Consider the following 17,695-nt stretch of genomic DNA (forward strand, 5'->3'; position numbering starts at 1 on the left):
TTCGGAAGAAAAAATATATACACGTGGCTCATTAACTCGGCTGTGTTTTTGCACTTCATTTTCATTGGCTTGTTAATATGGCTAGGCCCTAGTCTAATATGGACCCGTTCCATTTTTTCTAAAAGTGAGAAAAGTTAGTTTGATCAGAACTTGGTTAGCGTTAGCGTTAGCTTAGCTCTCTCCCATGGAGTAGAAAATAGGGCATGAAGAAAAAAAATCGATGCATTTAGGAGTAAGGGACAGACTCTCCTCCGTATTGCTTATGACACCAAGATAAATAATATGAATAGAATAAGCCCTTTACAAACGAAAACTGCGAGGTGCTAAGTAAAGGGACCTGAAACTTAATAAACTTGTTTACACATACTAGAGCATTTTCTTCTAATGTAAATGACACAAAATTACAACAATGGCTTCCATACTGCGAAAACAAATGAGGGTCTTTCATATTTATGAAAAATATATAATTATTGTATTTACTATCTGTCTCTGCCTCTGTCTCGGCCATGCTCTGATGGTCTACTATTACCCTTTTGGTTCATCTTTTTGGCTGAAGCTTCAACTTCTTCGATTTCTCCTTTGTTCGCCTTTCTTTCCATTTCCAAAGGCAACTTCCCATCTCCTCTTTTCATTCTCTGGTGATGTTGGTGATGATGATGGTGATGATCTTTTTCACCAATTTCTGATACAGTTGTGCTTCTAGCGGTGCTGTCTCCTTTAGTGGACTTGTTATCATCTGTACCAAGCTTGAGCTTACTAACCTGATCATTTCGGGGAGTTGGTGTCGTTTTCCCTCTGGGAATCAGCTCCTGGAATGAGAGTTTATTAATGTCGTTTGCTGCCGTAGAACCTCTCTCTTGTTCGAAGTAGAGGAGTTGCACCACGGTTCTCAGCGGCAGCCTCTCGTTTTTCACAGCATGGGATCTTACCTCTGGGGACAACTTTTGGCAATCCAAGATCCGGCACAGTCGTTTTTTCTCTGCTTTGTTCAAGTCAGGGTGCTCCTGCTTAGTATTAAGAGTAATCGAAGAATCAATCATAGGAGCTTATATCCATAGAGATTTTGGTTGAGAAAAATGTCTTATTTTGAAGATATCTTTGCTACCCAGAAGATAAAAACTGGAATATAATATGGAAGTTTTTGGCCATTAGTCATGCTTACCTTTAGATAAATGTTAATTGCCTTGTAGATTTCGTCATGGTTTTCCCTGGAAATATCTGGGATAGTTTCAGCCAGAGAAACTACTTTCAATAATGGCATATTGGCATCTCTGGCAACAACTTGAAGATAAGAATCAATGAGTTTCCCAACTTTTCTTAGAGATCTAAGAAATTGGCTGCTTTCTACAGTGGCAGGAGGTTGTCTTCTGCATATCACCAAGAAACTTTCTACCACTGCTGAAACCAGGTCAATGTCGTAATAATGTTGGTTAAGGGATGATTGTGAAGGAAAAAGCAAGTCTTCTACTGCTGCCTCCTCAAGTTGTAGACTACATTTCCTTAACAATTCTGTCTTTGTCACTGGAGAGGCTCCTAGATAGTTTGCAGTGCTAACAAGCCTCATCAAGAAACCAACAGAAACTGATCCTTTATCTGCAGGGATCATACTCACGATGGTTTCAAGAATTCTTCTACTCCTTTCATCTGATTCTTCAGCATGGGACACTGAACTCTCTGGAGGCTTAATCTTTGTGGTATCTGGTAACCACCGACGGGCATAGACGTGCAAAGCTTCACCAATAAGCTGCGATGGCAGGATGTTTATCGTTCTAATCGCGGTAATTATACATCGAAACATGTCTATATCAAGGTCAGATATGTCTTCTGTCCACCAATCCTTAGGGACAGAATGCTGTTTTTTGTTGTAACCTGGTCTGGTATAAGTGTAGGACCAACTGACCTGTAAAGAATCACCATTTATCAATAAAGAAGAAAAGAAGAGACAAATTTAACAATTTCACCATGAAAAAGAACAAGGAAACAAACTGTTTTATACTTGCCTTAGCAGGAGGCGTAAGGATTTTCTCGACAATTGAATCGATACACTTTCTGATAATTCCAAGATTTTCAGACCACTCAGGTAACTTCACTGTGGTCTGTAGTGCGACAATGGAGTCCTTCCAGCCTTCAAGAATACAAGAATTGAAGAAAGCCTCAAGCTTCAGAATAAAGTTTCCTTTCTCTACAGATTCAGTCATTCTAAGGAACTTAGCAGCACAGAAGGCAGGTACAAAGTTGTGAGCACTGAGATTGATTGTGATTCCATAACAGAACTTAGCACATAATTCAAAAGCATCTTCTCCTCCAGGAATGTCATGAAGCTCTATCTTGGTATCTTCTGATTCATCAGAGCTGGAGCAAAGCCGTTGCAAGAGACCACACCTCGGAAGAAGTGCAAACTGCAACTAAGAACCACAATTATTTTGAACAAGAACAATCATATGCACCAAAATAAATAAATAACCAAACGTTTTCCAATAGATGGTACTTAGATGTTATGTTGTGATAATATTATTCATTGATATGGATAATTGGGCAACAATCAATTCCTTCATCGATTCATACCTTGTGGAGAAGATAGCTGATATTGTTAATCTGTATAGAAAGGTCACTTGGTATATCTGAGATTAAAGTCCTGCATAATTCAAGGAAAAAATTTACAGTTGAGAAAGAAAGAAAAAACTTCTAATACCATATAACAAGGTCAGTAATGGCATAATTTAATGACAGATTAACTTGTTTTGGTCTTTTACCTCACAGCTTCTTCTGTGTAGAAGGTGTCAGGCCTGGTCCCAATTTTCATGAACTTCATTTTTTCTGCTTGTGTTTTCTTTCTATCAAAACTATTTGACAGGTACTGTTTTTATGATACTGAGAGATGCCCTTCTAAAATGATTCCTGGGGAAAAAAAGGGACCAGAATCTGTATATGTATTGTTTTAGATCAAGTATGTTTCATCAGAGAGCGAGAGAGAGAGAGAGAGAACACAGAACAAGAAGTATCAAACAAATCAAGGTCTACAGGGTTTGGAATTTGTATGCATATGAAAAACTAAACAAATATTCAACTTGGATTGTTTTACTTTCACTGAAGAAGTAAAGTAAGCTGTTATTGGTACCAAAGTCTCAAAATTGAATATGTTGGAAAAGAGATGTACTCCAGACATGTGATCATTATGATGTTAGTTGGCAAACTCGTCAGCTGAGGCATAAAAAACATACAAAAGTAAAGCCACGGAGGAATCTTGTAAAATCAGAAGCTGTAGCCAGAGAAAACAAAGCTATGTGAAAGAGGGAAAGAAGAGAGAATAAAATAGTCTAGAAAAATGAAGGAAAATTCATCTAAAAGGAGGTGACTGTGGTATCCTTTGGACATGCCCAGATGAAGAATTGCCAAATTACTTTAAGTATGTTCACAATGCAATAAAAACATTCGACCAAATTAAGGAAACGGAGGAAGAAGAAGATGAATCATCAAGGACAGGTTGGCTCCATCATTGTTACTTTATATGCATGCAATTTGAGAACCATACAAGGTAAATATGGATTTCAAATACTACAAAATTATTGAAGATGGGATTTAGATATTATTACCTCAAATTTCATTCCTTAAAAGGGCCCCATCATCTTCATCCGCTTATCCTGAATACTGTTCACATAGAGCCTGGCAAGCCCTTCAATTTATAGCAACAGGGTAAAATTTCACCTACATTATTAAAAACATAAAACCAAAATAAATATAACTAATTATGCAATTTTTTGTTTATTTTATTTTTGTTGCTGTCATGAATGTTTGATGGTTTATGAGATTTCAAGTCTCAAAGTGGCAATAACTTGTGACAATGCGTTTCAACCTCTGCTGGCAAGCCATGCAAAATTTGTCTCTTTTATCTTTTGGAAGATACTGAAGAGAGTTAATCAAGTGGTTGAACCTAATTTAGAAGGATGTGATAACAATCACTGTGACTGACTAGTTCAATTGGGCTCAGCATGTGTCTGAGTTTTGTGTCAATCTCTGACACTTGTAACAGTAACAAAATAAAAACTGACCAAAAACTTCAATAGGATCAGTTTTTTTTTTGGATTACGACATGTATAAAATATGACCTCACATGACTCTGTTCTGCAAAAGCTTAAGCACTGGTACTGTAAAAATAAAAATAACTGAAAAAAAAGACATAAAATTTCTCACGAGAAAGACTATATAAAGTAAAGCAAACCAATTATGGTTTCTCTGATGACTTCCATTCTATTCTTCTTTCACTACTTTTCGGTCAGTATGGAAATTATAAAAGTCAGAAAACTCATATCTTGCAGGTGAGACTGCTTAAAAATATATATTTAAAAAAAAAATGAAGAAGGTAGTATGTATCTTGAATATAGTAGAGCTATATATAATTTTCTTTTTAAAAAAAAATTAAAGTATATATATATAATCATGATTATGAAGCCATATTGCTATAATCGAAAGCGACCGACATATTATTGGGTTCATGGTGAAAAGGAGAAGAAAAAAAACTTAATTATTTACTTAGTTGCCTTTCTGGGAAGTGGAGAATGGCAATGAATGAAGAGAGAAAAAAAAAGATCAAACATCATTGAATAATAAAAAAAGATTAATTATTAATTTGGAGGCATTGACATTAATTAAATTCTTCTATATTTTTTATTGTCAGGTAATTCTTCTATAATTAAGGAACAAGCTGAAACTAAATTATGCATATATAGGTAAAGGTTTCATTTGGAACAAAAACAAGTTTAACCAGTCTTATCTTTAAATAGATTATTATTATTGTAAAGTAAAAGATATTATTTATTTTAAATGTAGGGAAGAAAACAAAATATAATATAGTTACGGAAGAAATAACAATATCTTTATATCAGTTTGACTTGTATAAAGAAAATGGAAAAAAGTTAGTGCCCCGGACGATCGAGTTATGATGAAGACTTTGATACCATGAAAAGATGGTATCCGCAGTAACCCAAAACAACAAAAGAAAAAGAAAAAGAGAAAGAAAAGAGAGTGAGAATCTTTTTTACAAAGACACAATCACAAGAGAGCTAAAAGAAAAAAAACAAAGGCAAACATAGATAAATAAAAAAGATAAACCTTGAGAGATTTTAATTATGTTAGGTTGGAGCCTTTTTATCACCATTGATTGGTTAAAATCTGACCTTAGAGGTGGTCTGTGCTTTCACAGACAAAGGTTGATAAAAGAGAAAACCTTAGTGCTAATGTGGAACAACACCCAATACTTTCTTTTATCAGAGAGCAAAAAGCCTATAAGATTTTTCTTCCAAGATGGAATACACTATAATATAATATAAGCCCTTGCAATAAGTCACTTTCTTCATTGCTTTATCTTTTATCAAAAGATCCCAACACCTATGAACATGAATAGTCACACACACACATACACATAGCTTATGTCAGGCTTAACTCAAAATTCAGAATTATTACCATGTTGATAATAGTACTTAATAGGTTTTATATTAATTAATATATATCATCTTTTGAATTAGGAAAGAAAAAGTATACTACTACATAATGATCTCTCTCCATGAGGTTTTGTTATCTCCTTTTTGTCCATATTCTGTTGGAGCTACATAATTAAAAGCATGGCGAGGTACAGTTTCCTTTTTATCATTTCTTTTATCTTGTAGCAAAGTATGGTAGAATCTTCCTCTGGACAACAAAATGAAAAAGCATGCACCTTTGAGCTTTTGCTTTGATTTTTTTTATTAATTTTTTTTCTTAAGAGAAATACATTTATAACCGGCCAATAAAGATTTCTTTCAATCAAATCACCTCTCCTTCCATTGATTAATTTATTTTCTGTTTTGATAATCCACAGATTTATCGACACTAACCACACCAGGAAGGACTAGTGGGACAGAACTATTAATGCTAGCTCGGAAAAAAAACATATATGAACAATAGTAATCACAGTAAATATTGAACTTAATAATAACTATTATAAAAGAGAACGTACCAGAATTAAAAATAGAGTTGAAAGTTGGTGAAGCTCGAGCTCAAGCCAGCAACAGCACCATTTTGGAATGAAAAAGCTGCGACTTTACCTTTTTTCAGAAACCCAACAGCTGAAATATATGAAGAAAAGAGGTATAGATACAGAACACCTTTCTGAGGTGAACCCAAAAAAGGAGAGATTTAATGCTCCCAAACAAACACACACACATCTGTGAGAAGGAGTTTTGTGACTTGTGAGTATATATATGTAACGTGAATTAAAGCTCATGCATATAATATATACCCAGCTGAGAGAGAGAAAGAGAGAGAGAGAGAGAGAGAGAGAGAGAAGCTTTGTAGCTGGGGGTGCTATAGTTAGCTTCTGTCAAGCTTATTAAGAGCTCATCAATTAGTAGGAGCAAGGAAGCAAAGAGACAAACACCAACTAAAGAAGAAAAGTGAGTCTCTCGATGTGTCACCAAAGACTAATACTAGAGAGAAAGGGAGAGAGAGAGATAGTGGTTGGTTGGGATTAGTCAACATGGTAATATTATCAAAAGCATATTATTGCAAAACTGCTTCATGGAAAAGAAAGAAAAAAGCAATGTTAGATAGACATAACAAGATGAGTAACTAAATACAGTCGAAGTAGAGTAGTGTGTGTCTTTACTCTTGATAATCATGTCTTAGTTTTTTATTTATTTAAAGAAAATAAAAAAAGAAAAACTTTATGATAGATCGTTTAATTCTCTCCAAAGAGAGGTAGCTAGCTCGAAATTTGGGATGCTACTATGATTGAACGAAATGAAGAAAAAGCATGCTAGGCTTTAGGATAGTGGGAAATGTGGGATTATTAGTTAGAAGAAAGAGTGGTTACTGGCAAATATTTAGCATGAAAGCTATTGAATTATACATTATTTAGCAATTTAGTTCTTGAATTATAAAATATAACAATTAAGTTTTTGTATGTCATATTTTTACTAATTATATATTAATGGAAAAGATCATATAACATTATTAAAGTAACGATATTAATAGGGATGTCAAATTAACCTAGTGGGGTAGGAGTCATCTGAATCGCCCTATATTGTAATTTTATTTTAATATAAATATTATTAAAAAATATATAATATAATAATTTATATAAAAGAATATATTTTCCAATGGTATAAAATTTAATATATTTTATCAATTTTAGAAGGGTAAATACAATTTTGGACCCTGTGTTTTGCAAAAGTTACCGATCAAACTCTCTATTTTGTTAAATGACAATTCGGACCCTGCGTTTTACAAAATATAATAAAATAATACTCTAAGCCCAATTTTGGTCAAACTTTTTTTGAATATGACAAAAATACCCCTAGATTTTTTATTAATGAATTATATAAACAATTAAAAATATATTTTAAAATGTAAAAAATAATTTTAAACTAAAAAATACATTAATTAATTAAAAAAACATAATTATTTTAATTTTAAAATTAACATTACATATAAAATTAAAAAAAAAAAACTTAAACTAAATCACAAAATTAAAAAATCAGATATTTCTTCTTCTTTATCTTCTTCTTCTTCCCTCCTTCTCCATCTTCTTCATTCCTCCATTTGCAGAAACCTTATGGCTGACCCCAAGCATTGTCGCCCTCATCGACCTAACGCCAAAAAAGCCCCAACCATCACCGACCACGGTCCAGATCTAAGCTGTCTGCGTCATCGTTGAACCCCCGCACCATCCCCGACATCGTCGAGCCCCCACACCCATCCCTGGTGTCGTTTCCTTCCAGCCAGCCAAGCGCCTCTGCTTGCCTAGTGCCATCGCCTTTGCTTACCTCTGAGGTCATCTGTAGCACCCACATTATTTTGATATAATATAGCCAATAATCACATGATTACATTGCATTACATATCATACAATATGTATAATTTGAGCATATGCTTATTTTTATAAGTGTTTTTATGTATAAGTATAAAAGTTGTGTATATGATGTCTATGTGTATGTTCAACATTATTAACCTTGTGGCATTTGAGTTATCTTTTATGGGTGTCTGATGTGCTCAAGATATAAGAAAGGATGAAATATATGGACAAGGCATGAAATCAAGTGAGAAAGGTGAGATATAGAAGGCAAAAGATGTTAAGCGGTGAAAAATAGTACAATGTCGATTACTAGTATTTCGGAGTAAAATTGAGTATTAGTGGATTTACCAAATATAATTGAGGTATGATTAAGGTTTCATTGATGAGGTAAAAATGGTTTTAGAACCATTAGATCAAGTCTTGATGGGAGGTATACATAATCAGTGGTGTTGACGCAAAGTCAAAACGAGCTTAGCATAAGTGCGCTACGCTCAATCGGGTAAGTATAACTATTGGGTATGAACTCATATGGACCTAAGGTTTGGTGTGAGTGTTTCACACATAAGGATAATAGGACTATCAGATGATTAAGTCGAAATTATTGAAGTGATAAGGTTTTCATAAGTCAAAAAGTGAAATGATAAGGTGAAAGGTGTCAAAATTTGATACAATAAGGCCAAATCATTGAAAATAAAGGATTGTCATCAACCTTATCACTTTCTACGACCAAGGCTCTGAAAAACAGAGAGAAAAGAAAACCAAAAACCATTTCTTGGCTGGCTTGAAGAGATTCTAAGGAGATCAAAGTGAAATCAAAGCCAAAGAAGTGGATTAAGCTTAGTTCTGGCCTTTTTATGGTAAGTTCTTGTACTTGGAAGTTAAACAATGTTTTTTATTTTTTCTGAGAGATTATATTTGGTGTTTTATCCTTTTTAGGATATTTATTGGTGGTTTCCAAGTGGTTTGAGGTTTAGAAAAGCTAGGAGATATTGTTTTCGCCGAAAAGTTGCTCGGTAAGTGAAATTTTGTGTTTTATGAGGTTTTTGTGGTTCTTGGAGTACACACTGATTTTTGGTTATTTGATTGAGTTTATAAGAGGGTAGATATATTTATAAATGTTTGAATAGACGTGGAGACTCATTTAATTTGGGTAATGATCTTGGAAATTAGAATTTTATCAAAATCGGTATATGATAACTTTGTGATGAATTATGTTGGTATTAGGGATATGTGGTTATGGCAGGTTAATTGATGATGATTACTTATTGATTTTGATATTTGGGGATAGCTAAAATTAAGGAGAAGCTCTGTCAAAATTTCTCCAAGTGTCTAAGATAAATCTAACACTCGATCTAAGTGGTTTAAGGCAATTTAGGCATTATTTGGATATGAAATTTGAGATAATGTTTTATGGATATTTTAAATGATAGTTCAATCCCTTACTGTCATCATTATGATGTGAAATTCATGCCATTGTCAGGATAAGCACATCAACACCTAAGGCACCACTTGTTACACGATAAAATATATTTTGGACAGAATGTAAGTAAAATACTCAACTGCAACACAAGAATTACATGTTATGTGAAAGTATGCATTATATGAATATGTTGTGAGTAAGTGGTATTAACATACATTGACACTTCATCATAAATTTGTATGCATGGCATAATAGTGATATGGTGAATTATTGTATGATATGAAACCATGCATGATATTATGATCATTAATTATGTGATGTCTTGGCAAGTTTTATGCAACATAAAAGTAAGTTGTAATAAGAAGTTTAAGTTCAATGCCACTGTTTTGAAAAGGCAAATGAGAATGTAAGTGTTGACGCGGTTCTTCGCCAACAGGAAATTAAGAAAATAAGAGGAAGGGATTAGTGCTTATGTTGAACTGAAATAGATGAATGATCTTTTTGAAAATGGGCTGGTGACACAATTACGTTTTTAGGTGGTTCAAAGGTTAAAATCATTCTACTCCACCAGTTAATATTATTGATATATGCTTGATATTCTTTATAGGGTATTTCTTACACAATCGGATCCAACCCTTTGTAACTCCCAGGGTCTCCATATTTATAGGAGAGGACACTTGGGAGTTGGTAAGAAGGTCATCCCGCGACCTACTTACATATCATGTCAACTCTGTGACATTCATGATTAATTCCTAAAACCTGACACATGAAGTGTAGTCTAATCAATAGATAAGGGGATAATGGGCCACACAGCCCAACCCAGTCGTGGGTGTTTGAATACGCACGTTCACGCTGCGTGTCCGAGAAGTCAGGGATATATCAGACACGCGAAATCTGATATATGCACATTTACCTTGCGTGGTTGACTTTATAAAAGGTCATAGCTTCCAACTCTAGCTCGTATCACGAGCTGGATGCCTCCCTCGACCTGTGGCCTTCAGAGTCCAGACTCAGTCTAATCTTGGCGAACCCTTAGGTTACCTCGAGCTAAAGAGGTAGGATCATTCGATGGCAGCTCCGATCTTGGGGACGTCCACGTGGTAGACATGATTAGGTCGTATCTCAGCTTGCTAACAGCTCGTGGGAAAACCAGGGCGTACTGTAAGTAAGTGTAAACGGAGGCCTATAGTTAGGCTCATAGTGGCAGCCCAATAATTTGGGCTAGGTTTTAGTGAACCAATTATATTGTTTGCCATGTTCCTGTTTTTATTTCTCCTCCATATGAGTTATTGTTATATGTATTGACACCACAGTGTGTGGCAGCCTTAACTCTTGAGCCTGACGGGGCAACGATGGAATAAGGTTTTTAATGCGCCCTACTGTGGTGATGGCTAGCCGGAGGAGAACCCATGAGATTTTATATTATATGTGTAACAAGCCCTGCATGCATTGGCCTAATCAAACAATGTGCACAATATTAAGGGGCCCAAAATTTAAAAAGAAGTTGTGTATGTCCATTGACATTAGGTAATCATTAGCATGACATGCATTACTTTGCTTACTGAGTCTTAGGCTCACAGTTGTCTCATGTTGCAGGTAGAGAAAGAAATGAGTGAATGACAAAGGAGAACTGAAGCATGATCCTGACCCTGATTTGTACATATGAACATATCGACATTTTGTGGGTAATTTCAGTTTATCAGTGTGTATGTTTGTAATAAAGTGTGGAGTTATGTTTTGAAAACAAATTGAGTTATTTAATACTTATGTATAATATGTTTGAGACACACTTTATGCTTAATGTAACTAATGTGAAATAAGTTTTCAAAAACTGAAAGTAATTATGATATAGTTTTAAAACGTAACACCTCAGATATGGTTTTAACTAAAATAAGTGAGGGTGTTACATCATCGTTGGTGGAGAAGAAGAGAAGGGGACCGACATGGGTTGAAACCAGGTCTTCGATTCGACAAAACCCCACCTTCACAGTCGCACCAAGCCTTTGTCTGTCACAACAAAGCTCTACTTTTGCAATCGTCCAAGCCTCGTGTAAAGAAGAACAACAACAACAAAATAGGGGTGGAGGTTAGGCTAGATCTAGAAAGAAGAAGAGGAGGAGGATGAGTTGCACTGGTTTAGCTTAGATCTGAAGTTTTCAATGTTGTTTAAATTTTCTATTAGGTTAGATTTCAAGTATTGATGATTTTAATTAGATTTAGGGTTTTTAAGTGAAAGTGTTTTATCTTTATTTAAGTTTCAATTTGATTAATCTTGTAATTTTATGGTTTAAAATTAGGTTTTAAGTTTGTATTTAGCTTTAATTTTGATTTTTGTTTATTATAATGATTTTAAATATTTTAAGTAATTAAAATATATATTTTATTATTTTTTAAATTATATATCAAATTTTTTTAAATTTTTAATTCAATAAATAATTTATTTCAAATTGTTGAAAAAAACTAATTCATAAAAGTAGGACTATTTTGGTCATATTCAATAATATTTTGACAAAAATCCTGTCCAGAATATTATTTTGTTCCGTTTTACAAAATGTAGAGTCTGAATTATTATTTAACAAACAGAAGGTCTGATCGATAACTTTTGCAAAACATATGATTCAAAATAGTATTTATCAATTTTAGAAAGAAAAAAATAATTAATTTTTTTATTAAATAAGTATCTAGTGGGCTCTCGAATCCGCCCCGCCTAGTTTATATCTTTATGGAAAAGCAAAAAAAATCAAATACATTGTCATAATTAATTAACATCCCAAAATCTCACTCTTTTTTTTCTATTTTATCTTTCTAAAAACAAACAAACAAACGAATCAAAAATAAAAATTTGTGCATATCAAAACTTTAGCATCATGAACAAAATGATAAACACAAAATCTTCACATTGTCACTTTACCAATGCTATGCATTCTTTTCTATTAATAATTAGTTTTTTTTAAAAAAAGACATACATAGACTTAATTATTAGTGTTTAATGAAATTAAAGACCTAATTGGATTTATGTTATTAATGTAAGGACTAATTTACCAAATCACGACAAAACGCTATATATTATGTCTTCAAAAGAGGTTAATGAACTTTGCTAAGGAAGGAGGAGTAGTATGGGGTGTGGGGTCGGTTTATTTTTTTTTGGGTGTGTATGTGGCTAAATCGAATGAGATTTTGGGTATGGAGAAATTGCTCATCATCATCATTGTTCCCCCCACTAAGCCAAAGTCGGAGTATATTCTTTCGTATTGTGTTGTTAGCTACTACCTATCTTAGTCCACGAGTTGGCTCCCGCTGGATCTGCATGTCGGCCACGTGTCTCGTGGTGTGCCGTTGGCTACATCAACCCAAACGCTGATGGGATTGCTCTCCTTTGGCTTTGTTGGTTGTTTCGGAGGCCAAACAAAGACAAGTATTCCTCCCACTGTCAAACCTCCCACGCCCACGCGTGTGAATTCGGATTCCCTCGCCCCGTTCCTTTTGTGTTCGTGTGCATTCCAACTCCCATGACCTTTACTATGTATATATATATATATATATATATATAGACAATATGTTGTAGGGGCTTCAAGAAGATCACACCGGTGAGATATTCCCGATCTATTAATAATTTTTGGAATGATTTTTGTTATGAACTTGGAATGTAGTTATTTAGAGTATTATATAAATTTTAAAAAAATTTAGAATAATTTATAATATTGAAAATTGTGTTCAAAATAAGTTGTTGCACATGTGATTAATTTTTTTACGAGTATAAAACATATTTAAATATAATTTTCAACGTTGTAAATCATTCAAAATTTTCTAAAAAATTATAAATTATTATAAATAACTACAATATACATATTCATCAAAAAAAAAAATTACTAACTTTTCATATGTCAACACTCAACACAATCACCCTATATATATTCCACATATAAATATATTCACTCTTCCAATTCTTCCTAACATGTTATCTTCAATTTCAATTTAATATTGTTGTCGATTCATACAATAATAAAATAAATATTTGGACGCAAATTATTATTCTAAATATAAAATCTTAATTGGTACGTGTATATGAATATATACATTAATTATCATGGCCCTACGTTAATTTTCACAATGTAATTTGAGGGTGTATGGGCCCCACCTATCTCTTCAATCTCTTCATTTTGAATGGGATGTGCCAACTGTTATTTTATTACTATTATTTTTATTTTTACATAAAAAGAAAAATAAGTAATTAGAGGGAAATAAAATGAAATTTGATTGAATTTACTTTCCATGAGGTTTAGACATGAGCAATTAGGGCTTAAGATTATATGATTTTAAATCAAAAAAGAAAGACAAGTTAAAAGTCTAATTGCCGAATAAACCAATCATGTTATAACAAGGCCGCGATGTTGGTCATCATGAGAACGTTCATCATGATGGCATGATCATCATCATCATCACCCCAGTTATCATTTAACTCAACTTTTTCAAGATTTCTTACTCAGATTTTGCTTTCTTTCTTATAAAAAAAATGTAAACCCTACTACTACTACCTTTAAGAGAAAAGTATATGCCTACCTATGTACGTATAATTATATATATGAGGTCCATTAACTGTACCTACCTATATATAGAGCTTTTTTCTATTTTTCATGCAAAGAAAACTAATACTAATGAATTACAACACGCAATACTAGAAATGGAGTGTTACTTGAGTAATATAGCTTTGTTTGGTCTGCTAAATAATCCGTAGGCCCTAGAGCCATCAATGTTGTATGACTACAACTTTTAAGTAATCAATTCAGTCAAAACTCATTACAGTTGTAAATTCATATATATATATTTGTTTATTTGGGTCGGACGTGCCTTTCGTGGTATAAAGACTAAAGTTGTCCTCAAAACCTACTTTTCTTTTAGCCGGAGGGACCAACATATCCTTCCCTCCCTGCCTTTCCTCCATATAATTGTTACTACTAATAATACTAGTCTAACTCAGTAACTAACATTTGTTAAAAGAAGAATATTATTGAAATATTATATACATACCTAGACTAGGTTAGGTTAAGTCAGTTATACATTAATAAACCACATTATTAAACACTATATTAATAATCTATAGCAGTGAATCGATATCCTTCTTCCACTTTATGGTCAAAGCTTATAAAAGAAACTTCTATTATTTCTCTCCCCATGCATTTCTATAATTATTAGCTTTCATATATAAATCATCAGCTCCTTCTTTATAGTATAGATATCTTGGTCAAACACACAAAAACCACACAAGAGTAAGAGCAAGATGTGTCATTCTTTGATTGAGCAATTTCAGTTGAATTTTGTGTGGTATAGACACACCAAACAAAAACTATACACGACAAACATATGAGAATGACATGAACCAAATATATAATGACATTTCCTACGTGTATTTCATGGAATTGATTTTTTTTGACCTACAAGAAATAACAATCTCAAATTTTTTTAGGACCAAACGAATGGCAGTTGTACACCACACATAAACTCCCTAGATATACAAAAATTTCAGTGCAGTATTAGTCGATGAGTGTATTAGTAGGCTAGGATAAATTAAAGGGGCAGCTACATATATGCAAAGGAGGTAGGCTAGGACCAAAATGGGTATAGTCAATCTTCACTCCATCACAATGGGCCTACCGAAAAAAAAAATTCCCAACACTGAGGGGTCTTCTAAGTTTGGGCAGTCAGATTAAGTGGGTGGGAGCCCCACTGTCAATGTCTTATTCCTACCACATGGGGCAGTTTATAGGGCTTGCCCCATTTTAGATTACATGGTCCATTTAGGGATCTCTTCATATCTTCCATATGCGTCTTATGGAAATATTCTCTCTAAACCTATCCTTTTCCACATGTCTTCGTTTTATATTTGAAGTTTATATCATAAGTAACCAATCTTTCTTTTTCTTTTTCTTTTTTCTTCTATGAGTGATGATAAATTTGGTATGTATGTCCATTACTCCATATTTTTCTTTTTTAAAGAAAAATTTGACACATAAGATCGATTCAATAAACTAGTCAATTTCATTACGAGTAAGATTGAGTAATAAGATCTTATCTTTCTTGTATTAGTGTAAAGTCTCACAATGTTGTTTGTTTGTTCTTTGTTTTCTAAGGAAAATGGAATAAACTATCATGTAATGATACGTAATTGGACAAATAGATTTTTTCTTCAATACTGAATAGTATACTCCACTTCCAATCCAACTCTATCTTGTGGGCGGGTTAACTTCTATGTTACAAGGGATTTTTTCATAAATATGATTTTTTAGCCATTAATATGCAAAAATATGGTAATTAAACTTTTCTTAGTTTGTATAGACAAATTTAATTAAAAAAAATCAGATTATGAGAAAAAAAATATAGCATAATAATGATTTTTTATAAAATTATAGCATAATAATGATTTTTTTTACAAAAATATGAGAAAAAAATCTCATAAAAGGAAATACAAGTTTTAAAAAATCATAAAATAATACTCGTAAAAAAAAAGTCATATTTTTTAAAATTTTATTAAAAAATCCATATAAAATGTAATTTTCGGGAAAAGTTGAGAACTACCCATTTTTAGGAGTAATTAACTAAAATTAGACACTAAATATATTTAGTTGAATTTTACCCATTATTATCATGAGATTTCCCAAATTACCCTTATTTGAGTACATGATTCTAAGTGTTGTTGTAATGTGTATTATATGTGTCATATTATAGTTAAATTAGAAATACATTCTAATTGTAATGTGTTTAAGGAGAAAAAAAAAACATGTAATTGAAGGGGTATAATGGGTACATTAATTAAAAATTTGGATACTAAAATAAGAATTAAAAATAGTGGGTAAAAATTAAAATTGATCATTTAAAATGGGTATAAGATCTCATTTCCATACATGTTATCATGCTTATTTTAAGCCCATAAGAATGGCTTTATAAAAACTAACCCCCAATACCCCATGCTAGACTGTTCTCAGTATGTATGGTTCGTTACCTGTTTTTGACTATTGATATCATTTGCTTTGGTCTCTCTTCGAGAGAGTATTTGGATTGGCCTCTGTACCTTTTTTTTTAACTTAATTTTTTGTTACATAATTTTCACGACAAGCTATAATGGGCGAATAAGAATCTTCTGCAAAGGGGTTTCTCGTCGACAATAATAATTTTATATAGGACAATAGAGTCACATGAGTATATGGTTTGGTGGCTGGACAAGGCAGTATAACTCTTGCCTAAAATACACTCAAATATGAGAGAAAGGGAGCTTAGAAGTAATTGCTAAAATAGTTGGTCTGAAAATCATGTTGTTTTAAAACTTAAAACGGGGTTTAGTATATAATAATTAATCCATCCACCTGGTCTTACTACATAAAATAAATAAATTGTCATGGCAAAAGTCAATATGTCTCATTTTCAAGTTAGTTTGAGTGTGTTCCTATCCAAACTTTGTTGAACTCTCCTTTGATGTATGGTTTCAACTAATCCATTTCCTCCTATAAAACAAGCAGTTGATTTATACTATGAACCTTGAAAAAAAAGCATTCTCTCACCGAAGAGGAAGGTGTTTTCACTGGACACATTACTCTCCAACTTAGGCAGAAACTAACCGAGGAAAAGCCGCAGAGAGAGCAATTAACAAGCCATGATGGTGGTTGTGGCAATAGTAAAAAAAAACTCGAGGTTCTTCTCCCTTCACTGAAAATGAGACACCTCAAGAAAAGGAGTTTGTGCTGAGTGGTGAGAATGTAGAGTTGGGGCCGCCAAGAAAAGGTTGAAAAGGGCTTTGCAGAGGCTGCTCAGATGTAAACTATTAAATCTTTACAGAGAAAGCAGGTCTATCTCTTCATTTATTTTATTTTTTTTTGTTTGCAAAGTTAACAACTTTGCATGCAATTGGAAGCACTACTTTTGGTACTTCTTACTTGAAACTAGTATTTAACTTGATCATAACTACTGGACTACCGTTTGAATTCTACGAATAATGTTTTGTAAGAGTTTTTTTCTCGAAGGCTTAAATGTTATGAAATACCAATATGTTATGTACTACTAAGACAGACAACAGTATTTGCCCCGATTTTTTTTCTAAAAAAAATTTGCCATCTTTGTGAACATATTTAGGACTCATTTCCAGGGCATCTTCCATTCGCATATTGAGTTTTGTTCATCATTGAGTATTTTCCAAAGGTATAGTCAGCCGTCAGAACGTTATTATTTATTATACCATTATCAGAAAAGGGCATTGAGTTACTGTTCTCACCCACAAGCAATTCAACATTCTGAAAATGCAACATCTGGCTTTTGGCCCTTAAACCTTGGTTTACTTTCTCACGAGAATCGAACCACCTATACATGTTCCTTGATTTCTCTGTTCTATTGCCGGATTAATAGAAGAAAACTGAGACAATAATTGTCAATATAATACAAGTCATGTCAAACATAGGAAA

The 17,695-nt window shown here is 33.1% G+C and overlaps 1 protein-coding gene and 1 long non-coding RNA gene across 12 annotated transcripts; one reads left to right on the forward strand and one right to left on the reverse strand.

Moving 5' to 3' along the window:
• Nucleotides 1–254: 254 nt before the first annotated feature.
• On the reverse strand, nt 255–6,397 carry LOC133794693 (BTB/POZ domain-containing protein At5g47800). Of its 10 annotated transcripts, XM_062232061.1 has the most exons (8): nt 5,993–6,397; nt 3,594–3,705; nt 3,119–3,201; nt 2,754–2,898; nt 2,566–2,635; nt 2,001–2,405; nt 1,163–1,900; nt 255–1,004 (listed from the first exon to the last, which is right to left on the reverse strand). In XM_062232061.1, the coding sequence occupies exons 4-8, from the start codon at nt 2,810–2,812 to the stop codon at nt 480–482; spliced, it is 1,797 nt and encodes a 598-aa protein (XP_062088045.1). In that variant the 5' UTR covers nt 2,813–2,898; nt 3,119–3,201; nt 3,594–3,705; nt 5,993–6,397; the 3' UTR covers nt 255–479. The 10 variants fall into 10 exon arrangements, with proteins under 10 accessions (XP_062088045.1, XP_062088044.1, XP_062088040.1 ...); XM_062232060.1 differs by lacking the exon at nt 3,119–3,201 and having other exon boundaries at nt 3,594–3,673; XM_062232056.1 differs by lacking the exon at nt 3,119–3,201 and having other exon boundaries at nt 2,754–2,922; nt 3,594–3,673.
• Nucleotides 6,398–8,563: 2,166 nt separating this feature from the next.
• LOC133793500 (uncharacterized) lies at nt 8,564–11,470 on the forward strand. Of its 2 annotated transcripts, XR_009874857.1 has the most exons (4): nt 8,564–8,685; nt 8,765–8,841; nt 9,309–9,370; nt 10,845–11,470. It is a non-coding gene; the product is annotated as an uncharacterized LOC133793500 (long non-coding RNA). The 2 variants fall into 2 exon arrangements; XR_009874856.1 differs by lacking the exon at nt 9,309–9,370.
• Nucleotides 11,471–17,695: the final 6,225 nt, after the last annotated feature.

The sequence above is a fragment of the Humulus lupulus genome, chromosome 8, assembly GCF_963169125.1.
Source record: "Humulus lupulus chromosome 8, drHumLupu1.1, whole genome shotgun sequence".
Classification (NCBI taxonomy): Eukaryota; Viridiplantae; Streptophyta; class Magnoliopsida; order Rosales; family Cannabaceae; genus Humulus; species Humulus lupulus.

Bases quoted from the DNA above. Each gene is read 5' to 3' on its own strand.
- LOC133794693 (XM_062232060.1), bottom strand. From the start codon at position 2,812: ATGAAGTTCATGAAAATTGGGACCAGGCCTGACACCTTCTACACAGAA. The intron at 2,636-2,753 runs GTAAAAGACCAA...TGAATTATGCAG, and splicing joins TACACAGAAGAAGCTGTGAG to GACTTTAATCTCAGATATAC. The intron at 2,406-2,565 runs GTATGAATCGAT...TGTGGTTCTTAG, and splicing joins TCAGCTATCTTCTCCACAAG to TTGCAGTTTGCACTTCTTCC.